This window comes from Nerophis lumbriciformis, linkage group LG35, assembly GCF_033978685.3.
Source record: "Nerophis lumbriciformis linkage group LG35, RoL_Nlum_v2.1, whole genome shotgun sequence".
NCBI classification, from domain to species: domain Eukaryota; kingdom Metazoa; phylum Chordata; class Actinopteri; order Syngnathiformes; family Syngnathidae; genus Nerophis; species Nerophis lumbriciformis.
The window spans coordinates 13,035,147-13,062,655 of NC_084582.2; the positions used below are offsets into that span (position 1 = coordinate 13,035,147).

General features: G+C 38.7%; 1 protein-coding gene across 1 annotated transcript; it reads right to left on the bottom strand.

Annotated features, from left to right (window-relative positions):
* Positions 1-2,359: 2,359 nt before the first annotated feature.
* Positions 2,360-26,563, bottom strand: gabrp (gamma-aminobutyric acid type A receptor subunit pi). Its single transcript, XM_061927754.2, has 10 exons — positions 26,178-26,563; positions 16,574-16,639; positions 16,354-16,466; positions 16,207-16,274; positions 15,884-16,101; positions 10,993-11,075; positions 9,097-9,234; positions 8,801-8,953; positions 2,982-3,175; positions 2,360-2,909 (listed from the first exon to the last, which is right to left on the bottom strand). The coding sequence occupies exons 2-10, from the start codon at positions 16,624-16,626 to the stop codon at positions 2,580-2,582; spliced, it is 1,350 nt and encodes a 449-aa protein (XP_061783738.2). The 5' UTR covers positions 16,627-16,639; positions 26,178-26,563; the 3' UTR covers positions 2,360-2,579.
* Between the last annotated feature and the right edge of the window lie 946 nt (positions 26,564-27,509).

Sequence of the window (27,509 nt, forward strand, 5' to 3'; positions counted from 1 at the left end):
CCGGCCAAACTATGAAAAAAACTGCGACTTATAGTCCGAAAAATACGGTACATGAAAAAATAATCAAATGCATAGGAAATTGCGTTATAATATAATATGAGCCGAATCCTTGTACATATTCATGTATTATTCACTGTTATACGTTGTGGCCCTCAATGAAAACGAATTTGACACCGCTGATGTAGAGACACTAAAAGTGAGGAAAAAAACAAAGCAAATATATTTGGATTTACAAACGATGTCGCTTTTTGTGTGTTCTTTTTTATGGCACAAGTAAGACGAAACAGCATGTGACTACTTTGACTACTACTGCTTTCATGTTAGGGTTTCCAAAGATGTCCAACAAGACCAGAACACGTCACTGTTATGAGAAAGAGAATCTTGCTAATTATACTCGCTAAATTGGCAACACTGATCCCTCCTGCTACGTCTTCTTATTCTCTGGCAGTCCAGGTGCTAGAGATGCGCGGTTTGCGGACACAACCGCGGATAAACCGCGGGTCGGGCGGGTAAAAATAGATTTTAAATAGATGCGGGCGGATGGCGGTTGAACCAATTCGGAAATATATATACACAGTTAAATGTTGTTACCCACATACGAAAAACGAGCAGCACTCTTTGAAACAGTCAATTATTCTTCAGGCACTGCAGCACAACACAACAGAAGAAGAAGAAAAAAAGAAAAAGATGGCACCGTGTCCCAGCAACAAGTGGCGCAAGTGAGCGCTCCTTCAGCGCAGCAGGGCGCATTTTAGAGGCCAGGCGCTCTCGCATGAATCCTGGCACTGTAGATGCCATTTTATTCCTGCATAGTGCTAAAAAAAAAAAAAGGTAAGTAGACATACAGTTGGATATGTTAAACGAATTAGTCTACGTTACCTAGGCTATACCAAATAAGCCCATGTCTAACCTATATTGAGTTCGGTCAGCTGAATAATTTTGATGGTTACGTGTTGTTTGGGCGCACTACAATGCAAAGGAATTAAGGCAATTGCGTTGTTTATTGTGTTTTTTTTCTATTCGAGATATACTACTGTGTGTTAATTATTTGGCCTCGCTTTCAAGTGAAGCGCATCTCCGATTGGCGACAATGTAAGGCTATTTAGCCTGCTTTGTTTGTCGCGACCGTCTATTTTCATTATAATTCAAATTTGATGATAAAGTGCAGTCTGATGGGTTTGATTCCCCCCCTTCAGCTATGTGCCTTGGCCAATAAGTTGCAAGTAATTTATTATTATTATTTATTTAATTTATTTTTGTTTAAATAGGGATGACATACATATGTTATTTTATCATTTAAGTTTGTGCGCGTGATTGACAGCCTAAGGCTTATGAGGCACATTTTTTTTATTTTTTTTATTTCAACTTAAAAACGTATGAGCCTATGCCTACAACATAGGCTATGTGTTTATTTTTATTTTCCTGCCTGTCGTTGACAATGGAGATTGTCTGATATTTTGTCATGGCTGCAGAGGTTCATCTTTGTCGCGAAATTGTTCACTGTTTCACTGTGCACCCCGCCCTCGTCCCTATTTCAGCATTATAACGTTAACAAGTTAATATTCATTGAAATAAATTCAGAACATTTTTTTTACCTAACGAAAATATAGGCCTAGTCTTTCTAAAACATTTTTTTAACTTCTTAAAAGCCTCGTTCTGCTTGCTGCAACAGCGCGCACAAAGTGTGAGGATGGAACGCACTCCTGATCTGAGGGCATTGGCAACAATAGTCAACACTTTCTTAACGGAAATGACAATAATATTATAATAATGATAAATAATATTATCACGCATTAATATCTCTTAGCCACTAATGCGTGGCCAAGATATATTAATGCGTGGCACGCATTGAATGTCTCTGCTGCATTGGATCAGTCTCCTTTCTTTAACAGGCAAAAGCTTTATAACCTCACTAATGCCTTGCATCGTCTATATTAGATGTATAACAACGGGCGTGGTTTTGATCAAATGTTGGTTCTGGTGGATGGCGGATGGATGACGACTTTTGTGATGCGGTTGCGGATGAAATAATTGCCTATCCGCGCATCTCTACCAGGTGCACATGAAGTGTGTTAAGAAGCAGAGTTATGAAACCATCTACCGTAACGACAAGCTAAATTGAGAGTTTATGTTGGCGAGGGCTATAAGTATGAATGTATATGAGGCGGTCCAAATGTATTTCAAAGGGGTCGCCACAAGTATGACAAACACGGAGTGTTATGACAGAAGTTGACAAAGATTGCTTTTTATTTGCGTCCGCTGTTACTGAAATAAAAGCCTCAAATATCACAAACATTACAACACGCAAGCCTGTCCGGTATCGTTGTTTGATTAGTCTAATGTTACATGCTGCTAATTACAGAAAATTATGCGTCAAAACAACAATGGAGGCAGTAATCAAAAGCAGCGTGTGATGCGGTTGAATCTGCTAAATATTTTTAATTCATCATGTGGTCGAAAGTTTAACTTTGTTTTCCTTATAACTTGTCAACCAAAAAGCATGTCTGGTGGCTTCAGATCCAAGCGAGTGGTCTGAGGTCTCCCAACAGCTGCTCAGCATAGCAGCTTGTGAGCGTGTCTCAAAAAAAGAGATAATAAAGCCAGTAGAGAATATTGACAAAGAGGAACGCCGTGGGGAAAACGGTGCGGGCATGCCGATCAATGTTGTGTGGGTTTTCCACGATGAAGATGGACACCACCCTCTTTGAGGCGTCCTTCACTGATAACAGGCAGCCTTGATCTGGCTTCTCCTCCTCGGGGTCACCGGTGGTCTTCGTGCCGCTGTTGGCTGACTGTTGTGCAGGTTCCTCAGCGGAGGGGCCCGCTTCCACGCAATTCTTCGGCTGGCTGTAGCGGGCGATGGGGATGGAGCCATTTCCGCTGGACTCATTGAACTCTCTTGCAAGTTCCTAACAGAAAGACAGAAGCTCTCAATGACCGAAGAACACGCATTGGTTATTCTTTGGCTTTTTTTGCCACACCCGGTGTAGATCCTCTATGGTCTGGTGTTGCATGGTGTAGAAGTGTGCACAGGCGTACTCCAGCAGGGCACCAAAGATGAAGGTGAAGCAAATGCCCAGGTAGACGTCTATGGCCTTGATGAAGCAGTTGGCGTTGGGTAGGGAAGTGCGAGCGCCCATCATCAGAGTGGTCATTGTGAGGACTGTCGTCACACCTGGTGAGTAGATCACAAACATGCGATCATCTCGTTCCCCCCTCCACTAACATCAGTTCATTGCAATGTTGTTACAGCCAAGTGACGGGAAGAATTTGTCACATTTATCCAAAACGTTGGCTTAAATAATTTACAAAAACTAAAATTAAACAACACATGTCTTTAAAGCTTTTTGACACAACATTTATGCAACTGGATGTTTTTGTGTTGGAATTTTGTGAACCTTTCCTTTCAAATGTTCGACATTTAATTGAATATAATTTTGTCTCAAAAAATGCAACGTTTTAAAATTCGCCTGATAATGGTAATTTTTTTAACACACGTACTTTGCTCAGAATTTTTTAACTAATCGTAACTGATGTTTTTTGTGTTTGAATTTTGTGAAGCGTATTTTTTTTTTACATGGACTCACGCCGACAATTTGATTGAATAAAAAAAAAAAAATTGTTACCAAAATGCATGTGTGTAAGAAAATTTGGTTTTCACATCATTTTTATAATTTACAATTCCTGAAAGTGAATTTTAAAACCGTGTGTTTGAAAAAAATTAAATTTTTGCACAATGGCCGTGACGCATACGTGCATACTTGCTAACCTTGAGACCTCCGATTTCAGGAGGTGGGGGGCGTGGTTGGGGGGGGAGGAGTATATTTACAGCTAGAATTCACCAAGTCAAGTATTTCATATGTATATATATATATATATATATATATATATATATATATATATATATATATATATATATATATATATATATATAAGAAATACTTGACTTTCAGTGAATTCTAGCTATAAATATATATTTATTTTATTTTATATATATATATATATATATATATATAAAAGAAATACTTGAATTTCAATGTTCATTTATTTACACATATCACATCATGTTGAGTTAAGGGTTGAATTGTCCATCCTTGTTCTATTCTCTGTCACTATTTTTCTAACCATGCTGAACACCCTCTCTGATGATGCATTGCTGTGTGGCATGCACAAAAGTGCTTTCATCAAATGCACTAGATGGCAGTATTGTCCTGTTTAAGAGTGTCAAAACATTGCTGTTTACGGCAGACAAACTGCTTTACGGTAGACGAAAACGTGACTGCTGTTGTTGTGTGTGGTTACCGCGCTGGGAGGACGTTAATGAAACTGCCTAACAATAAACCTACATAAGAAACCAAGAACTCGCCCTCGATCATTCTACAGTTATAACGTCATTGGGCAGGCACGCTGTTTATATTGTAGGAAAGCGGACTCAGGTCCGCATGGACCTGAGTCCGCCTGAATTTTGGGAGATTTTCGGGAAAGGCGCTGAATTTCGGGAGTGTTGGCAAGTATGCATACGTGTGTCATTATTGTGACACTGCAGAGTGTGTCAAACTCCGGCTCGCCGCATCATTTTATATGACCTGTGAAAGCCTGGAAATAATATTTTTTAATAAAAGTACTTTATCTTTAAAAGAAAAATCACATCTACTGCATGCAATTGAATAGCTTTTAAAATGTCATATTATCTATCCATCCATCCATCCATCCATCCATCTTCTTCTGCTTATCCGAGGTCGGGTCGCGGGGGCAGCAGCCTAAGCAGGGAAGCCCAGACTTCCCTCTCCCCAGCCACTTCGTCCAGCTCCTCCCGGGGGATCCCGAGGCGTTCCCAGGCTAGCCGGGAGACATAGTCTTCCCAACGTGTCCTGGGTCTTCCCCGTGGCCTCCTACCGGTCGGACGTGCCCTAAACACCTCCCGAGGGAGGCGATCGGGTGGCATCCTGACCAGATGCCCGAACCACCTCATCTGTCTCCTCTCGATGTGGAGGAGCAGCGGCTTTACTTTGAGCTCCCCCCGGATGACAGAGCTTCTCACCCTATCTCTAAGGGAGAGCCCTGCCACCCGGCGGAGGAAACTCATTTCGGCCGCTTGTACCCGTGATCTTGTCCTTTCGGTCATAACCCAAAGCTCATGACCATAGGTGAGGATGGGAACGTAGATCGACCGGTAAATTGAGAGCTTTGCCTTCCGGCTCAGCTCCTTCTTCACCACTTTTTTAATAAAAGTACTTTATCTTTAAAAGAAAAATCACATCTACTGCATGCAATTGAATAGCTTTTAAAATGTCATATTATCTAATAAAGCAAAAATCTTATACATATACATACACATATTGTACATATAAATATATTGTTTTTTTTAAAAACAAAATGTATACATACACACATACATAAGGTTGAGGTATGATTTCAAAGCAAGTTATTCAACAAAAATTCACCTGATAATGGTAATTTTTTTTAACACACGTAATTTGCTCAGAATTTTTTAACTAATCGTAACTGATGTTTTTTGTGTTTGAATTTTGTTGGACTCACGCCGACAATGTGATTGAATTAAAAAAAAAATGTTACCAAAATGCATGTGTGTAAAAAAATTTGGTTTTCACATAATTTTTATAATTTACAATTCCTGAAAGTGAACTTTAAAACCGTGTGTTTAAAAAAAACCGTAATTTTTAAACACCATTTTTATTCATTTAAATTGTCAGCATATTTTGAAAAAAATCAGTTCACCAAATTTAAACCAAAAAATTCCGTACATAAATTCAGTGACAAACAAACATTTGGCAATAAAGACACCAACTAACCTCAATAAATGTATACATTTTGAAAACTTCAATAATTTGAAGCAATTTGGGAAATAAAGTATCTTTTAACAATTTCCCATACTTTGAAAGTTTTTAATACATCAAATTGTATCACAGAAAAATGTTTATTCTTAATTGTCAATCAAATACAATATGCTGTACTCGATATAACGTGTACCGTATTTTTCGGAGTATAAGTCGCTCCGGAGTATAAGTCGCACCGACCGAAAATGCATAATAAAGAAGGACAAAAACATATATAAGTCGCACTGGAGTATAAGTCGCATTTTTGGGGGAAATTTATTTGATAAAACCCAACACCAAGAATAGACATTTGAAAGGCAATTCAAAATAAATAAAGAATAGTGAACAACAGGCTGAATAAGTGTACGTCCAGGGTTAAGAAGGGGTTAAAAACAAAACAAATTGTGAAGGTGAGTGCACGCAGCAGCATTGGTGAGGGAGGGGCGGAGACAGAGAGCGCATGAGGCGGATTAATTGTCAAGGCATACTTAGTCTACAGCCATACAGGTCACACTGAGGGTGGCTGTATAAACAACTTTAACATTGTCACAAATATGCGCCACACTGTGAACCCACACCAAACAAGAATGACAAACACAACAGAACAAATACCCAGAACCCCTTGCAGCACTAACTCTTCCGGGCCGCTACAATATACACCCCCCGCTACCACCTACCTTATTATTTTGTGTGTTTGCCATTAAAAACATAGTTTTGTTTGACAAAAAAGGGCGGAAAACAAACAAACAAAAAAACAACATAAAAATAACTAAAACATTTTGAAATGAGGGATAGATCTGAAGTTGATGTAGACTCCAAAGATTTAAGCGTTAAATATAAAATGTATGTATGCCCTGGCACACCATTATCATCATTGCATGACCGAAGCAAAACACTTTTTACACTTTTATACTGAAATAAATACACCTACAACTTATGAAATAAAAACATAGAAAAAAACTACCAGCAGCGGTAAAGTTTAGATCCATGAAGGAAAGAAGAAAGTGAATGAATGTTTATAACTGAAGACATGTATACAAATTTGTTCCATATTTTTTTTTTTTTTTTTTTTTTTTTTTTTTTTTTATGAATTAAGTAACGTTTATGACAACCTTTTTCCAAAACACAATATAGAATGTGAGATACAACAGGATAATGCATACGTTTATCTTTTATTTTCAAAACGCTTAATAAAAAGTCGCACTCCTTTATATACACATATAGGGATTACTCCCTATATGTGTATATGTATGTATGTATATATATATGTATGTATATATTTATATATATGTATGTGTGGGTATATATATATATATATATACCGTATTTTCCGCACCATAAGGCGCCCTGGGTTATAAGCCGCGCCTTCAATGAACGGCATATTTCAAAACTTTGTCCACCTATAAGCCGCCCCGTGTTGTAAGCCGCATCTAACTGCGCTAAAGGAATGTCAAAAAAACAGTCAAATAGGTCAGTCAAACTTTAATAATATATTAAAACCAGCGTGATGTGGGTGCGCATGGAATCGTATATCAACATGGACGAAGCTGCGTGAAAAAAGCCACCCGGCCTCTTCGCGTAAACTTAAACTTACCTTAACCACTCACTCATCTTTTCTTCATCCATCCCTTCGAGTTAGCTTTTATGATGACGCCAGCTGGAAAGGTCTCTTTTGGCAAGGTCTTCCTTTTGAATATCACCATGGGTGGAAGTTTCTGGCCATTAGCATGGCAAGCTAGAACCACAGTGAAGGATGACTTCTCATTCCCTGTGGTGCGAATATTCACCGTACGTGCTCCCGTTGTATCCACAGTGCGGTTCACAGGAATATCAGTTGCTGTGAAATAATAATCCGTGTGCGGATGGAGAGATTGCGTCTTTTCATGAACCGGATCCCTGTCGTTTAGTAGGAGCCATTTTGTGGTCTTTACAGATGTAAACACACAAAGGAAATGAAACGTACGGTAATATTTGCGCGCTTTTTCTTCTTCTACGCGGGCGGGTGGTTGCTTACAGTAGAAGAAGAAGCGCTTCCTGTTCTATGGGGGCGGGTGCTTACCTTGGCGGTTGCTTGCGTAGAAGAAGAAGCGCTTCCTGTTCTACCGGGAAAAAAGATGGCGGCTGTTTACCGTAGTTACGAGACCGAAACTTTATGAAAATGAATCTTAATATTTATCCATATATAAAGCGCACCGGGTTATAAGGCGCACTGTCAGCTTTTGAGAAAATTTGTGGTTTTTAGGTGCGCCTTATAGTGCGGAAAATACGGTATATATATATGTATCTGTTTATATTTTTTATTTCTGATTACTATTATTATTAATGTATTATTATTTCTTTTTCTTTTTTTTCTTTGTTTATTTAATTGATGTATTTGTAGATATTACTTTGTTTTTTTTGGGGTGGGGGATATGGGTGGGATATAAACAAAAATATCTTGACATTTAGGGCAGACAATAGATATATGATTTATGTGAATATGATGTAATGGATAGGAATGTCTGATGCTGGATGTCAATAAAAAGAAAAAGAAAAAGAAAAGAAAAGTGGGACCCCAAAAATTTACTGTGGGACCCCATTTTTATGACTTGATGGGGTCCCTGGGACCCCATTTTGAAAATTCCTAGCGCCAACACTGCTGTCAACAAAGGAGAAAAAATGCTTTATTTAAATAAATATATTATTTATAAAGCAAGTTCGAGTATCATTGGCGAATGTTCACCTATTCCCGGCCTTTTGGCGTGCTGCCCGCCTTGGCACGCATATATGTGTCCTCTTTTTGAGATTTCCACAATATGGTCAGCCTAGTTAACATTGCTGTTTTGTTTGTGTTGAACGTTATTCCACTACATGTTTGTAAACTAATTCACCCCGGAGTAAGTGTTCCCTTGGGTTATCTTTTTTTTTTTTTTTTTTAAATCCCAGCTGTTTATGCCATATGCGTGTTTACTGTAACCACTAACCAATGCAGGTCCTGGCAGGTACAGAAGACTGGCTGATCCAGAATGAGACCCAAGAAAGCACCACCAGCAGAGTGGAGGGAACATATGTCTCCAAGATGAAGAACAACACATTTCTGCGCAGTGCAAAATGCAGCACCAGCTTGGGGTATTGTCCTGCAAACACACACACACACACACACACACACACACACACACACACACACACACACACACACACACACACACACACACACACACACGTTAAGCATTTAAAAAGCTGTAAACCAAATGGGGTGTAGGGAAAGTTCTCTTCTTACCAGTCTCATAAACAGCTTCTGACACAGACGTGTAGTAGCTCTCCACACTGTACTGAGCCAGCCGCAGAGTGTCCAGACCCTTCACTGAATCATTCCCTCTGGTCCAGTAAAAGACAACATCCTGCAGGTTGTAGCCCCCTGGTTACACAACACAACACAACACAACACATGTGTAAGCGTACTGAGTCTTCTCTCGTCTGCGGCAAACACTACCCTTTTGTACAAACCCCGTTTCCATATGAGTTGGGAAATTGTGTTAGATGTAAATATAAACGGAATACAATGATTTGCAAATCACTTTCAACCCATATTCAGTTGAATATGCTACAAAGACAACATATTTGATGTTCAAACTGATAAACTTTTTTTTTTTTTTTTGCAAATAATCATTAACTTAAGAATTTGATGCCAGCAACACGTGACAAAGAAGTTGGGAAAGGTGGCAATAAATACTGATAAAGTTGAGGAATGCTCATCAAACACTTATTTGGAACATCCCACAGGTGAACAGGCAAATTGGGAACAGGTGGGTGCCATGATTGGGTATAAAAACAGCTTCCCAAAAAATGCTCAGTCTTTCACAAGAAAGGATGGGTCGAGGGTCACCACTTTGTCAACAAATGCGTGAGCAAATTGTTGAACAGTTTAAGAAAAACATTTCTCAACCAGCTATTGCAAGGAATTTAGGGATTTCACCATCTACGGTCCGTAATATCGTCAAAGGGTTCAGAGAATCTGGAGAAATCACTGCACGTAAGCAGCTAAGCCCGTGACCTTCGATCCCTCAGGCTCAAGCGACATCAGTGTGTAAAGGATATCACCACATGGGCTCAGGAACACTTCAGAAACCCACTGTCAGTAACCACAGTTGGTCGCTACATCTGTAAGTGCAAGTTTAAACTCTCCTAAGCAAGGCGAAAACCGTTTATCAACAACACCCAGAAACGCCGTCGGCTTCGCTGGGCCTGAGCTCATCTAAGATGGACTGATACAAAGTGGAAAAGTGTTCTGTGGTCTGACGAGTCCACATTTCAAATTGTTTTTGGAAACTGTGGACGTCGTGTCCTCCGGACCAAAGAGGAAAAGAACCATCCGGATTGTTATAGGCGCAAAGTTGAAAAGCTAGCATCTGTGATGGAATTGGGGTGTATTTGTGCCCAAGACATGGGTAACTTACACATCTGTGAAGGCACCATTAATGCTGAAAGGTACATACAGGTTTTGGAGCAACATATGTTGCCATCCAAGCAACGTTACCATGGACGCCCCTGCTTATTTCAGCAAGAGAATGGCAAGCCACGTGTTACATCAACGTGGCTTCATAGTAAAAGAGTGCGGGTACTAGACTGGCCTGCCTGTAATCCAGACCTGTCTCCCATTGAAAATGTGTGGCGCATTATGAAGCCTAAAATACCACAACGGAGACCCCCGGACTGTTGAACAACTTAAGCTGTACATCAAGCAAGAATGGGAAAGAATTCCACCTGAGAAGCTTAAAAAATGTGTCTCCTCAGTTCCCAAACGTTTACTGAGTGTTGTTAAAAGGAAAGGCCATGTAACACAGTGGTGAACATGCCTTTTCCCAACTACTTTGGCATGTGTTGCAGCCATGAAATTCTAAGTTAATTATTATTTGCAAAAAAAAAAAAAAGTTTATGAGTTTGAACAACTTGTCTTTGTAGTGCATTCAATTGAATATGGGTTGAAAAGGATTTGCACATCATTGTATTCCATTTATATTTACATCTAACACAATTTCCCAACTCATATGGAAACGAGGTTTGTATTTATTAACCGACATACTTACTACGATGATGATGGCGATAGTGAGGAAGATGGCGGTGATAGTGAGGATGGTATGGACGTGGGTGCGTTAAAGAGCCGAGAGGTACTCACAGCTCTCTAGCTGCAGGGTGCACACCTGCCGGTCCATGGGGTATTTGGTCAGGTCCATGTTGCAGGCGATTGTGGCTGTGATGCTGTTGTTACAAAAAGACTGTCAGAATATGTCACCAAAACCTGGGGGTTTGTACATCTAAGAAGGACAGCTCCAGACGGGAGAAACTGATCAGGCGGTGCCGGCTCCACGATCGGGAATAAAACTGGACTCACTGGTGACGGTGGCAGAGAAGTGGACTGTGGAAAAACTAGTGAGCACCATGGATGATGCCAGTCACCAGAGGAGCCTGTTCAGTGCTAGACTGCTTCATCCCAAGTGCAGGACTACTAGACAAAAAAACTCCTTTGTTCCACACGCCATCAGACTGTACAGTTCTTCTCTGGGGGGGAGGGTGGATACTAGGATGGCAGGGGATGCAAAACAATAACAATTCTGAAATAAACTGCAACAAAAAACATTTTGATATCATGGTCACTACTGCATGGTTTCCCTTGTTATACTCTTATTTTTACTGTTATATTTTTATTCTTATTGTTGCTTTTTATTTTTATTCTTATTGATAGGGATGTCCGATAAAGGCTTTTTGCCGATATCCGATATTGTCCAACTCTTTAATTACCGATACCGATATCAACCGATACCGATATATACAGTCGTGGAATTAACACATTATTATGCCTAATTTGGACAACCAGGTATGATGAAGATAAGGTCCTTTTAAAAAAAATAAATAAATAAAATAAAATAAGATAAATAAATGAAAAACATTTTCTTGAATAAAAAAGAAAGTAAAACAATATAAAAACAGTTACATAGAAACTAGTAATTAATGAAAATGAGTCAAATTAACTATTAAAGGTTAGCACTATTAGTGGACCAGCAGCACGCACAATCATGTGTGCTTACGGACTGTATCCCTGCAGACTGTATTGATATATATTGATATATAATGTAGGAACCAGAATATTAATAACAGAAAGAAACAACCCTTTTGTGTGAATGAGTGTAAATGGGGGAGGGAGGTTTTTTGGGTTGGTGCACTAATTGTAAGTGTATTTTTTTTTTTTTTATGTTGATTTAATAAAAAAAATAAAATAAAAAAAATGATTCCGATAATAAAAAAAACGATACCGATTATTTCTGATATTACATTTTAAAGCATTTATCGACATCTCTTGATATATTTTCTATTTTATTTCCATTTATACCCCCATTATTTACTCTTTACTTTTTAAATTTGATCTCAATTCTGTACACTGCTGCTGGAACTCTTATTTTCCTGAGGGAACTCTCCTGAAGGAATCAATAAAGTACTATCTATCTATCTATCTACATATTTAAAATGAGTCTAGAAAACTTGAATTGTATTGGTAGTCTTGTATTACCCTGTATAGTGATTCTTCTGTTTTGGTACGCCCGCATTTTTCTCGGGATTCAGTTTTTAACCAAACGTTTCCAATATTGTGGTGCCAAACATTGTTTTCCGACGCATTATTCTGCAGAATCCAGGGCCCAAACAAAGAATCCTTTTTTTTTTAATTGTTGCAAAATAACCCACCAGGGGGCCAAAGAAAGTCGCAAGTGCCAGCACTTTGAGAAAAAAGCACTGTTGATTTCAAGAAAGAACACATTTTTTTTTACAATTTTAAAACAATGTTTATCCTTTTATAACCAAACTTGAATCTAATTTGATGCATGTTTTGTACTAAAACTAATTCAAAGGGAAGAAAGTTTTTTTAAATTTGTGAAAACTACCAATTTGAACATAATTGGAAATTGGATAAAATTGCTATGGTATGAAAAGGGGTAGGATTAAATAAGCTCTGCTTCTTCCTACTCCTTTTCGGACGTGCTGTAATGAAACAACTGGAAATGTGTGATGCATTACATTGTATTGTATGCATGTTCCAAATAAACTGAAACTGAACTGAACTGAAATGTATAAACCTTCCTAACTCCTCTCCAACCAGGATTTGAACCCAGCGCATAACTTTTTCGACAAGAAAAAGGTAAAAAAAAGGGTTTCTGTAAAACGCGATCTCGGAAATAATGCGATCGGTATTTTATGGACCCCCAATGACCGCATTATGTCCAACTTTGGAGTGCACATAATTTCTCTGCCTTCTTGTTTTTAAATACATTGCTTGCTTATCTGTTTTCATCCAGTGCTTTCATGCTTTTATTTCTATTTTTATCTATGTTTCTGTTTTATCTTGTGTTTATCTAGTCTGTGTCTTGATTTCATTTCTATTTTAATTTTGTATTATATATTCTTACTTTCTATTTTTATTTTTATACTTTGTAGCTCTTTGAGATTTTAACAAATATAAAGTGCGTCACAAATGTTTTTATTATTATTATTAATATTATTACAGTAACTCAAAATAAGTCCACAACGCAAATACTCAACAAAGTGAAGGAAATTAGCGCACCTATTGTATGATTACCAGTCGGGGTGTCCAGATAAAACGTCTTCATTTACAATAGGATATCAGTACGAATCATAGCTGTCATGTTCTGTGGTCTGGATTAGGTTTTGTTATTTTTTGTTAGTTTTTGGACTCTTTTAGTTCCTGTTTGCGCTTCCTTATTTGTTTTGTCACCATGGTGACTTATTAGTTTTCACCTGTCTCATATGTTGGGGACACGCACCTGTTCTAATGAGGAGACTACTATTTAAGCCTGACAATGCCAGTTAGTCGGCCTGGCGACATTGTTAATTTCATGCTCTGTACATTGATTGTTTCATGCTCTTTCCTTGCCAAAGTTTGATGCTCGTTCCATGCCTTATCAAAGTAAGTTTTGTTTATTCACGCCACAGTTAGCGAGTTTTTTTGGTTTCATGTCCATAGTTTATGCTAAGTCTTAGCTTTTGTTTCCTGCGTTAAGTTGTGCCTTCGCTTTGTGCGTCTTTTTGTTTACACCTTTTTTTTGAGTCAAGATTAAATCATGTTTTTACCTGCACGCCTTGTCCAGAGTAGTCAGTTTGCTTCATGGGAAAACAATCCTCGCAGTAATTTGCGAAAACCTCGTCATGACAATAGCAGATACAATTATTATTTTGTAGTGTGAAATGTCAAAAGACAAGTGAAATGACTAAAACAGAGAACAATATTAGGTATGAAAAACACAAACCTTTTTATTACTAATCGTTTACAATGGACTTATATTGTCTTTAAATTGAACTGGAGTAGTAATTGGTTTGATGGTGACTCCTAATGGCCATAATAATTCCTTAAGTTGAGGTCAGGACAGAGTAAATTGAATAATGCGCACACAAATACTCATGCTTCTGCCTTGGAGACCTTATGTACGTAAGAACTTTGTAAATATAATTATTTGATACTTGTTTATATTAACAAATGTTGTGTTTTAGGCCGGAATATTGTTCAATAATTAGGTGCTCTAGTGCAGTGTTTTTCAACCTTTTTTGAGCCAAGGCACATTTTCTGCGTTGAAAAAATCCGAAGGCACACCACCAGCAGAAAACATTCAAAAACAAAACTCAGTTGACAGTAAAAAGTCGTTGTCGCAATTGTTGGATATGACTTTAAACCATAACCAAGCATGCATCAATATAGCTCTTGTCTCAAAGTAGGTGTACTGTCACCACCTGTCACATCACCCCCTGACTTATTTGGAGTTTTTTGCTGTTTCCCTGTGTTCTAGTGTTTTAATTCTTGTCTTGCACTCCTATTTTGGTGGCTTTTCCTCTTTTTTTTTTGGTATTTTCCTGTAGCAGTTTCATGTCTTCCTTTGAGCGATATTTCCCCGCATCTACTTTGTTTTAGCAATCAAGAACAGTTGTTTTTATCCTTCTTTGTGGGGACATTGTTGATTGTCATGTCATGTTCGGATGCGCATTGCGGACGCCGTCTTTGCTCCGCAGTAAGTCTTTGCTGTCGTCCAGCATTCTGTTTTTGTTTACTTTGTAGCCAGTTCAGTTTTAGTTTCGCTTAGCCTTCCCTAAGCTTCAATGCCTTTTCTTAGGGGCACTCACCTGTTTGTTTATTTTTGATTTAAGCATTAGACACCTTTTTACCTGCACACTGCCTCACGCTGTTTCCGACATCTACAAAGCGATTAACAACCGGCTGCCACCTACTGATATGGAAGAGTATTACACGGTTACTCTGCCGAGCTCTAGACAGCACCGACACTCAACAACAACACATCATTTGCAGACTATAATTACTGGTTTGCAAAAAATACTTTGAACCCAAATAGGTGAATTTAGATAATCTCCCACGGCACACCAGATTGTATCTCACAGTGGTTGAAAAACACTGCTCTAGTGCAGTGGTTCTCAACCTTTTTTCAGTGATGTACCCCCTGTGAATTTTTTTTTTAATTCAAGTACCCCCTAATCAGAGTAAAGCATTTCTGGTTGAAAAAAAGAGATAAAGAAGTAAAATACAGCACTATGTCATCAGTTTCTGATTTATTAAATTGTATAAATATTGCTCATTTGTAGTAGTCTTTCTTGAACTATTTGGGAAAAAAGATTGTTTTTTATTTATATTTATAAAGGATTTTTGAATTGTTGCTACTTTTAGAATATTTAAAAAAAATCTCACGTACCCCTTGGCATACCTTCAAGTACCCCCAGGGGTACGCGTACCCCCATTTGAGAACCACTGCTCTAGTGTGCTTAGCTGTTGCGTAGCTGCTGGTAGCTTATAGCCAACCATATTTGCCTTCACTAAAATACAAGAAAGCACAAACTAAATGCAATGCAGTACTGATTGTATTTTTTGCTAAAATCTGACCAATATCCAATATCGGATTGGATTGTTTTCTAATCACTTCAACAGTTGGACTACTTTTGTCTCTCCTTGTGTGCTTATTGTTCAATTGATCCATTTGTGGATGAGTATTGAAACGTACCGGAGTGCATAGAGAACCGTCCCGTTACTGAAGATGCGTATGAGGCGGTTCTCCACCGTCACGTCATGCAGGAATGAACGCTTGGAGTCTGGAATGAAAGTGTCAGGGATCCAGAGCAGCGACACCAGGCGTCCGTCCACGCTGACACTCTCATTCCCTGGGAACACCAGTCTGGAATCACGCCAGCGCTGGCGGAGGAAAATTGTTGCAGTGTAGTCCTGGAAAAGAAACACATTGGTGACTGAAATCCTCAATATTCTTTTGATTGCTTTATTCCCACAGAGACGTGTCTCATTGAAAATTGATAGAAAGCTCTATTGTACCATATTGATTTCAGAGATGGCATCGATGCTTGCGATGTCAAGACTCATACCGATTTCCACCGGACCTTCTGTCAGAGAGACATGAGAAGCTTCTACATACAAAAGCAATATGTGAGTAATACTGTTGAAGAAGAAGACTAGTCCTACCATTGAAATTGGGTCTCAGGTAGCGGTTGTATCCTTTCATTAGTTTTTGAATGGTCGGCAGAAGCTGGGAGTCGTTCCATTCCCCCCAATGATTGCCAGGAAACATGCAAGCACTGGGGACCATAGATGGATAGAAAGGGTTGGAAAGGAATTATCAATCAATATGTCATCTCAGTACTCTCTTTGACCGATATCACTGAAAGGATCTGAGGTGTCTCACCAGAGTGTGAAGGTCATGCCCAGGATCACTGGCGTGTGCAGCTGGATAAACATTGTGGACCGGCAGCTGATGAAGACAAATCTGCATTTTTACATCATTTTAAGGTAGGAGGGCACTGACCCTGTAGTCCCAAATCCAGGTTATGAATGAAAATGAAGTCTTCTCACTTGCATAATTGGTAATAGAACTATGTGTGTTTTCTGGACGGGTTAAACTAATCATTAGGTTCGTGTCATAAGAAATGTCCGACATTAGCTCACGTCTTATTTAACATCAAAATACAAAATCATTGACTTATGGGTATGTTGGTTTGATTTTGTGCAATGGTAGACTCGTATAACAGAAACAGGCAAAACATTTATGATCTAAGTGTGTGATCATTTTAAAGATATGGAGGTGGCGACTTGTCCAGGGTGTACTCCACCTTCCGCCCGTGTGCAGCTGAGATAGGCTCCAGTAACCCCCGCGACCCCGAAAAAGGGACAAGCGGTAGAAAATGGACGGATATTGTACACATCATTAATGTAATCACTGTATCAATGTACAAAGTCAGCTGTGGTTTATAAGTAGGGATTGATATTGTTTACATTTTAACCAATACTAGTATCAAATTGATACTTACAAAATAAAAAACATGTACATTTAAAAAAAAAAAACATCTTTGTTCTTATGAAATTTTGTGACATTCAAATGCTTTCATTAATTTGATTATTTTTAATTGCTTAAACTGATTAAATACCTCAATTATGTCAATTACATGCTAACTTTTTTTTTTTTATCAACAATTAACTTAAGAAATAAAATCCACAATAAATTGTCAGAATTATTGCAGCAGTACAGAATATAAAGAACGTGCAAAAAGCAGCTTTTGTAGTATTGATACTCATAATTCCGGGCGTTCTTGAATGCAACTTTGCTCGCCGTAACTGTCATGAGAAAATGCTGTGTTATAAGGGCTGCTGTTGGCGTGTCAATCTGAGTAATAAGTTCAAATAAATAAACTATATCTCCCAGAATCCTAAGCGGGGCTGGAGCCTATTGATTGATTGATTGAGACTTTTATTAGTAGATTGCACAGTACAGTACATATTCCGTACAATTGACCACTAAATGGTAACACCCGAATACGTTTTTCAACTTGTTTAAATTGGTTGTCCACTTAAATCAATTCAGTTGCACTTGGGCAGCGTACACATTTTACACTTTATGGCATCTTTTTTTTTTTGTTTTGACATATACCACAATAATATTGTACCGTGGCCTTAATACCGTGATAATATCGTACTGTGAGATTTTGATACCATTACATCCCTATGCCCAAGTCAAGCAGGGTTCAAACAGTACACCCTTTCAAGATCACAACAGGTGTGTATCTTAATGGCAGCTTGTCTAATAGCAGAACCTACTCAGTGGCCTAGTGGTTAGAGTGTCCGCCCTGAGATCGGTAGGTTGTGAGTTCAAATCCCGGCCGAGTCATACCAAAGACTATAAAAAAATGGGACCCATTACCTCCCTGCTTGGCACTCAGCATCAAGGGTTGGAATTGGGGGTTAAATCACCAAAATGATTCCCGGGCGCGGCCACCGCTGCTGCCCACTGCTCCCCTCACCTCCCAGGGGGTGATCAAGGGTGATGGGTCAAATGCAGAGAATAATCTCGCCACACCTAGTGTGTGTGTGACAATCATTGGTACTTTAACTTTAACTTTAGAAGTTCGGATTGTGGTGTTCCACAGGGAAGTTGCCTAGGACCTTTACTTTTTTCTATATTCACCAATGGTTTACCTTGGGTTACCGGGCGTGCAAGATTGGTTCTTTATGCTGATGATGCAACCTTATATCATGCTGCACCATCATGCAGTGCACTTAATGTAGTATTGAGTGAGGAACTAAAAGCTGTGCATGACTGGACAGTATGTAACAGACTTGTCCTTAACATCTCAAAAACAAAAAGTATTATATTGGGGACTAGGCAAGGGTTAAGTTGGATCTGAGGCTAGGTATTTCAACAGTTCAACAGGTCAGAAGTGCCAAGCTCCTTGGAGTGATGCTGTACTGCACTCTATCCTGGTCAAATCATATCAGTGATATAGTTACAAAGATGGGAAGGGCTGTTGGTATTTCCAGGAAATTTGCTGCTTTTGTAGATCCACCTCTTCTTTGTCAAATTGTTAAGAGTTTAGTCTTGTGTCATCTTGACTATTGTTCTACAGTCTGGACGTCTGCTGCAAGTGGTGAGATCAGTAAGCTCCAGATTGTCCAGAATAGGGCAGCAAGGCTGGTTCTTGGTTGTTCACTAAGAACCAATGTGAACCAAACGCATGCTTCTCTTTCCAGGCTAACAGTGCAGAACAGGTTGTCAGCTAATACTCTGATATTGCTCAAATCAGTAACCGGTAGTAAAACTCCTGCTTTTCTCATGGCCCAAATAGTTCACAGTAGCACTATACATAATCATAACACCAGGGCGTCCAGTGAGGGGCATTTTGTACTCCCTCGTCCCAGGAAGAATGCTTTGCGGAAATCTTTTATTTATAGATCTTTATCGCTCTGGAATAACCTGCCTCGAATTCTCACCGGCATTGAAAGTAAACAGGTTTTTAAAAAGAGAGTAATATTTTATCTGAGTCTTTAAATTAGTTTGCTCATTGATGATTGTTTGGTTTTATATTGTGTAGTTATATTTATATGGTAATTATTATTCTGTGACTGTAAATTATTTGCTTGTTTTCTTATTGATGATTTTATTTTTTTATTTTTTCCTGTATTGTGTAGTTATAATTATATGCTTTTACTTGTAATTGTATTGAATTGTGGACCCCAGAAAGACTAGTGGGTTGTTGAGGCAACCAGCTAATGGAGAAAATCAAACCCTAAAACTGGTTTGTTAAACTCAATTCACTTCAGGGCCACTGGAGGTAGAGTTTGGGTGGGGCTGTGCCACACCAAGGACCTGATTTACTAAGATCCAAATACCACGTGCTATTCAGCGTGTACTACTATAAAATTGCGTGTACTAACAGTGCACATGGTATTCATAACTGGTGCAGATGGCCTTGTATAAATTAGTTTTTTTTTGCGTGTACTATTTACCTTTTCACCAGGGAGACACTCGATCATTTACTGCACATCCATGTTATCATGCTCCTATTTGTGGCGTTTTGCTATATTTTCAAACAAGCAGCAGACACGCACCACTTTTTATGGACATTTTGGAAGCAGTCCGATGCATTCATAATGAAAATACTTTTTTTTTTATTTGTGCGTTGCAGATGCGCTCTTTGGAGAGCGTCTGCACAAAATTTGTTTCATATAGGAGATACATGTGTCTAAAAAAACAAACGCCATTAAAAAACACAAGCAGACACAACGCATCAATTGAATTTGTTTTAATCAGCCTCGTAACTCACCCAGCATGCAGCTATAAAAAATAAAATGGTGTTGCCGTAATAGACAATATTGTCTAATGTTATTTCTGACAGACCATGCAAATATGGTGACACACACAAATTATCTGTTCCTCGTTTGTTTCAGCACCGATCCTGCAGGCGTGAGTGTAACTGTGTCACTTTGCACATTCTTTTCAAACGTGCTAAATAAAACTCAAAATAAGGCTCGCAAAAGGGTGATGAGTGATAATAAATCACTTTGTGTCTTATTTGCATCTTCTCCTCCCAGTATTGTGGCCGTTTTGCTAATCAGCATACATTCTGCATATTAATGAAGACACAAAATGGATTGCACGCCTTATTCTGCCCATTTAACAAATGCAATCCACTTTGCACATGTTAAATAGATCAGCTTTGCTTGTGCTATCAAGTTTCCACGTGTTTTAGTACATGCGAACCTTTATTAAATAAGTATTTACTTGACAATTACTATTTAACTATGTGAATAAACTGATTAACTACTTCTAGCAGCAGCTATAGTGATCCTGAGCTATGTTAAAAATGTAAAATTGTGTATAAAAATTATGTTAGTTGCCCAGGAAATGTTCAGAAAAAAATCTGCTTGCTTATATGAAGTTGCTCTTTGTGTTGCCCAATGTGGGTTTAATGTGCTGTTATTTCTTTGTTTGTACCGTTATTGCATTTAGTGTTCTTTGGGATTCAAGATCAGCATAATATGTTATTAGGGACCGCAATGTTCCTTTGGGACAGAGGACCCTATTGTAATTGTAAGGTTTTATTATTATTATTCCGCCGCCTCTTTGAGCTGTAATTTGACCCTCTTAACATGCTTCAAAACTCACCATATTTGACACACACATCAGGACTGGCGAAAATTGCGATCTAATAAAAAAATCTAACCCCAAAACTTAAAATTGCGCTCTAGCGCCCCCTAGGAAAAAACACAGACAAAACTGCTTGTAACTTCCGGTAGGAATGTTGTAGAGACATGAAACAAAAACCTCTATGTAGGTGTGCCTTAGACCTAGATTTCATACATTGACATTCTTCAGCAAAAGTCAACAAGAAGTTGGCAATTCCCCCTTCAAAACAAAAATTTAGTAAAAACAGTCACTTTTGCCTCTTTGAGCTGTAATTTGACCCCCTTAACATGCTTCAAAACTCACCAAACTGGACACACACATCAGGACTGGCAAAAATTGCAATGTAGTAAAATAACCCAACCCCAAAACTCAAAATTGCGCTCTAGCGCTCCCTAGGAAGAAAACTCCGACAAAACTGCCTGTAACTTCCAGTAGAAATGTCTTAGAGACATGAAACAAAAACCTCTATGTAGGTCTCACTTAGACCTATAGTTCATATATTGACAACCCCCAGCAAAAATCAACAGGAAGTTTGCAATTCCCCCTTCAAAACAAAAGTTTTGTAAAAACCGGTCACCTTTTTTTAAACACTATCTCCTCTGAGCGCGTTTGTCGTGTCGGATTCAAACTAGCACAGGAGAGAGATTGAACCCTTCTGATTAAAAGTTGACCAAAGAGTTTTAATTACTGCTCTGGTTTGGATTTTATGTGCCGTCAAAGTCGGTCCTGTCCATCGCTGCTTGCAGCTTTAATTATTATATGTTGTTCTTGTGAAATGTTTTACACTTTCTCGATCATACTTGAGTTTAATTTGATGCAAGTTTTGTACTAATACCACTTCAAGGGGAAAAAAATATTCAATGATTAGTTTTTTTATTACGCAATAAAAAATTCAATAAAACGTTTATAAACCTTTCAGTACAACATCAACCAGGACTTGAACCTCGTTCTACTGTCTTACATGGCAAACACTAACACTAACACTGTGTGCCACAGGGCCAGTGAGAATATCTGGGTAAATTTGTCATTATGCTCTTATTAGTGACGGAGCAAGAAACAGCTAGAAAAATACAACTGCGGTAAAATTTCATATGAAATGCCCTGCCATTCATTAATTAACATTTTACAAGTGCTTCTTCGCCGCAAAACGGGAATCTGCATATAGGGAGGGGGCACTCCTGAGTCCATACAAAATGACAAGAATAGCACAAAAGACGGTAGTCCAGCATTAAATAATGCATTTGAGTTTCCTTTTTTGTTGTATTTTGATAAAACAGAAGAAAAAAGGCACTGGAAGTTACGTGAAGTAAGCAGACAATCAATGCAAGAGTGTAAGATGACAATGGGAGTTAGGTTTTAAAGTGGTTAACTTCTTTTTACACTTAAGTGACGATTAAGATCTGCTACACAAATCACTTTTGTCATTGTATTGTTGAACATTTTTACCTTGCTCACTTACATGATGGTTCAGAATGTTAAAATTAGGGCTATATTCATGTGCATAATCACCAAAAATGATTGAATTAATCACGTACACTCTTTCAGTAGATTAATCATGCCATTTATTTTGACTGTAGAAGCTCTTTTACCCGCTATATACAGTCAGTGATTAGATCAGAGCATACGTCAGTACAGAAAATAGTGAGGCGACTCCGACCGGTGTGCTCACTGGCAAGATTCACTCCACAATACAGCCTGAAAGAACTTTAGATAAAACTGTTTCCAGGATTCGTGCAAATAAATTCACATGCATCAAGTAAAATGTTCAAAAATGTTTCTGGATGACATTCTGGCAATAAAATTGCATTTGTGCAGCAACTCCACTGGCTACCCATCAAACATCGCATCCACTTTAAAATAATTCTCCTCACTTTCAAAGCCATCCATAACCTCTCTCCATCATATCTCTCTGACCTGATCCATGTCGCCACGCCCTCACGTTCCCTAAGATCCTCTTCATCCATCCATCTCACTGTCCCTTTATTTAAACTGTCCACCATGGGTGCCCGAGCTTTCAGCCGCTCTGCCCCACATCTTTGGAACTCTTTACCACCAGACCTTCGCAACTTAGATTCAATATCCCTCTTCAAATCAAGACTCAAAACATACCTATTCCTGACTACTTATTCATTGTAATCATCTTTTCTTTTCTCTTTGTTGTTGTTGTTGTTGTTTTTTTGTTTATCCAATTTGATTTTATTGTTGTGATTTTGTACGGTGTCCTTGAGTGCCCAGAAAGGCACCTTATAAATAAAATAAAAATGTATTTTTGTGTACAAATATTGGGGTCTTAAAGGGAAACATTATCACAATTTCAGAATGGTTAAAACCATTAAAAATCAGTTCCCAGTGGCTTATTATATTTTTCAAAGTTTTTTTCAAAATTTTACCCATCACGCAATAACCCTAAAAAAAGCTTCAAAGTGCTTGATTTTAACCATTGTTATAAACACCCGTCCATTTTCCTGTGACGTCACACAGTGATGCCAACACAAACAAACATGGCGGAAAGAACAGCAAGCTATAGCGACATTAGCTCGGATTCAGACTCGGATTTCAGCGGCTTAAGCAATTCAACAGATTACGAATGTATTGAAACGGATGGTTGTAGTGTGGAGGCAGGTAGCGAAAACGAAATTGAAGAAGAAACTGAAGCTATTGAGCCATATCGGTTTGAACCGTATGCAAGCGAAACCGACAAAAACCACACGACAGCCAGCGACACGGGAGAAAGCGAGGACGAATTCGGCGATCGCCTTCTAACCAACGATTGGTATGTGTTTGTTTGGCATTAAAGGAAACTAACAACTATGAACTAGGTTTACAGCATATGAAATACATTTGGCAACAACATGCACTTTGAGAGTGCAGACAGCCCAATTTTCATCAATTAATATATTCTGTAGACATACCCTCATCCGCGCTCTTTTCCTGAAAGCTGATCCGTCCAGTTTTGGAGTTGATGTCAGCAGGCCAGGGAAGCTAGGGTCGATATTCTTCTCTTGATAAGACATCCAGGGGCTTTAGCTCGCTCGTCTGCGGGAACAAACTGCCGCCATTGCTTGCCGTGCTACCGAGGGCCTTTGTCCCTGAATTGCTCACACACTCCGGCAGATTCAATGGGGGTCTGGCAGCAGATTTCTTTGACTTTACCGTTGGAAATGCATCTGCTTTGAGTGTCGCAGGATATCCACACATTCTTGCCATCTCTGTCGTAGCATAGCTTTCGTCGGTAAAGTGTGCGGAACAAACGTCCAATTTCTTGCCACTTTCGCATCTTTGGGCCACTGGTGCAACTTGAATCCGTCCCTGTTCGTGTTGTTACACCCTCCGACAACACACCGACGAGGCATGATGTCTCCAAGGTACGGAAAACAGTCGAAAAAACGGAAAATAACAGAGCTGATTTGACTCAGTGTTTGAGAAAATGGCGGATTGCAATCGCCTGTGATTAATCACGATTACCGTATTTTTCGGAGTATAAGTCGCTCCGGAGTATAAGTCGCACCGGCCGAAAATGCATAATAAAGAAGGAAAAAAACTTTAAACCCAAAACATTCTGTACATAATTTCAGTGACAAACAAACATTTGGCAATAAAGACACAAACTAACCTCAATAAATGTATACATTTTGAAAACTTCAATAATTTGAAGCAATTTGGGAAATAAAGTATCTTTTCACAATTTCCCATACTTTGAAAGTTTTTAATACATCAAATTGTATCACAGAAAAATCTTTATTTTTAATTGTCAATCAAATACAATATGCTGTACTCGATATAACGTGTACCGTATTTTTCGGAGTATAAGTCTCACCGGCCAAAAATGCATAATACAGAAGGAAAAAACACATATATAAGTCGCACTGGAGTATAAGTCGCATTTTTTGGGGAAATGTATTTGATAAAACCCAACACCAAGAATAGAAAATTTAAAATAAATAAAGAATAGTGAACAACAGGCTGAATAAGTGTACGTTATATGAGGCATAAATAACCAACTGAGAACGTGCCTGGTATGTTAACGTAACATATTATGGTAAGAGTCATTCAAATAACTATAACATATAGAACATGCTATACGTTTACCAAACAATCTGTCACTCCTAATTGCTAAATCCCATGAAATCTTATACGTCTAGTCTCTTACGTGAATGAGCTAAATAATATTATTCGATAATTTACGGTAATGTGTTAATAATTTCACACATAAGTCGCTCCTGAGTATAAGTCACACTATGAAAAAAAACTGCGACTTATAGTCTGAAAAATACGGTAACCCAAATTCCAAAATCTGATTGATTTGATTAAAAAAGATATATCACTTGACAGCACCAGTCAAAATATTACTTTAAAAATGTCTGCCGTCAATTAAGTTGTTATGACGGTGAAGAACAGATTGTGTTTGACTTTAGAGTATTAGTAGACATGGCTATTCTAGAAGTTTACTCTTTTATTTAAACTAATATTGAGGGGTACAATATGAGTGCGATCCCTGCAAAAATTGGACAAATATTGGGTTTGCTGCACCAATATTTGGTGCAGCAGCCATTCCAAAACATTTAAAAATGTTTTTTTATGGGGAACTTTCACTAATCCACACCTTCACTATCCTTTAATATTTTTTTATAGGTCACTTCATGCTGCTCTAATTTATGGAACCATGCCAGATATAATCCTTTCTTTAATTAAAAATCAATGAAGGACACAGGTTTGTCCCCTTTTTTTGGGGTGTTGCCTGTGCACAAGTGTGTCACCTGCTGATTTATTAGCTTGTCCCCTCATGGTTTATTCACAAAGCCAGTCAAATAACCAATTCTGTCGCTATCTCATTAAGGATTCCCCATTGTAAAGTTACACCCCCGCCCCCCTTCTTGTCACTAATAGACTTTTGTTTGCTTCTCATTAACAACCACAAAATCTCTGTTTTCCGTCAGTTCCGTGATAAACGCTCCTGTTGCACTGTTACTGTAGGTGTGAGGCTGCTCCATCTATGTATTATTAACACCGTGGTGCCATTCTAAATGATGATGTTTACGGGCACAGTGATTTCCCTTGCTAATGGCTGGTATGAGACTTAAGAGTAATGTGTAATGTGTTTTTTTCCACACCAGTCGGCTATGATTAATTCATACTTTCATTTCTTTTTGCCGTCTTCATTGACGTCTCATTTTTCCCTTCAGCATTACTTGTCTCAAACACATAAAGACCCATCAAGCACAGCATCATTTTTGCCCACATGTTCACTTTTTTTTTTTTTTTTTACTCTTTCATGACATCAAATGAAGAGTTTAGTCATTTTTATTTAGTAAATGTTTTTTTTTTGTCTTACCTGTTTTAAATATCTCTTAGTTTCTTTGTCCACTTGTTCTTTTTTTGGTGCGCCGTCCTTTGTTTTCTCAGCCAGTTTTTGTATATCCTCTCCAAGTTGTGGTTATTTTCAAAGTGTTATTCCATCCATCTGCCAATGAAGCAATCATCCGGTCCTGATGTGATGCTCATGTTGCAGGTTCTGTGTATCTGCATGTCCCCGACTCTCTGCACAGCTGCCGTCATCTCCCAACAGAGCTGTTGTATAGCCCCCTCCCTCTTTTTGCACCACATCTCTCCCCCTTTCGCTCCTTCCTCACCTCTGCTCTCAAGTAAGCATGAAGCTCGAGTGCATATGCACGCTCTTTAACATCCACTTTGACGCCTGGCCTCTCCCTTTCTCTCACACCATCTAGTCCCCTGGCCCTTAATCTCAGGTCTACACCCTTTAATACGCCTCTTCGCTCAGCACTTTCTTCAAGGCTCTCCTCCTTCGTATTATTCCTTCAAGCATAGTTGCTTCTCACCTCTAAATCTGCTCCCTTGTGTCAGTGGCATCATGTGAAGTGGTTTCCTTCTAGCTGTGTACATCTTCACTTTGTACAAACCCTGTTTCCATTTGAGTTGGGAAATTGTGTTAGATGTAAATATAAACGGAATACAATGATTTGCAAATCCTTTTCAACCCATATTCAATTGAATGCACTACCAAGACAAGATATTTGATGTTCAAACTCATTACCTTTATTATTTTTTTTTGCAAACGTGCCAAAGTAGTTGGGAAAGGGCATGTTCACCACTGTGTTACATGGCCTTTCCTTTTAACAACACTCAGTAAACGTTTGGGAACTGAGGAGACACATTTTTTAAGCTTCTCAGGTGGAATTATTTCCCATTCTTGCTTGATGTACAGCTTAAGTTGTTCAACAGTCCGGGGGTCTCCGTTGTGGTATTTTAGGCTTCATAATGTGCCACACATTTTCAATGGCAGGCCAGTCTAGTACCCGCACACTTTTACTATGAAGCCACGTTGATGTAACACGTTGCTTGGCATTGTCTTGCTGAAATAAGCAGGGGCGTCCATGGTAACGTTGCTTGGATGGCAACATATGTTGCTCCAAAACCTGTATGTACCTTTCAGCATTAATGGCGCCTTCACAGATGTGTAAGTTACCCATGTCTTGGGCACTAATACAACCCCATACCATCACAGATGCTGGCTTTTCAACTTTGCGCCTATAACAATCCGGATGGTTATTTTCCTCTTTGGTTCGGAGGACACGACGTCCACAGTTTCCAAAAACAATTTGAAATGTGGACTCGTCAGACCATAGAACACTTTTCCACTTTGTAT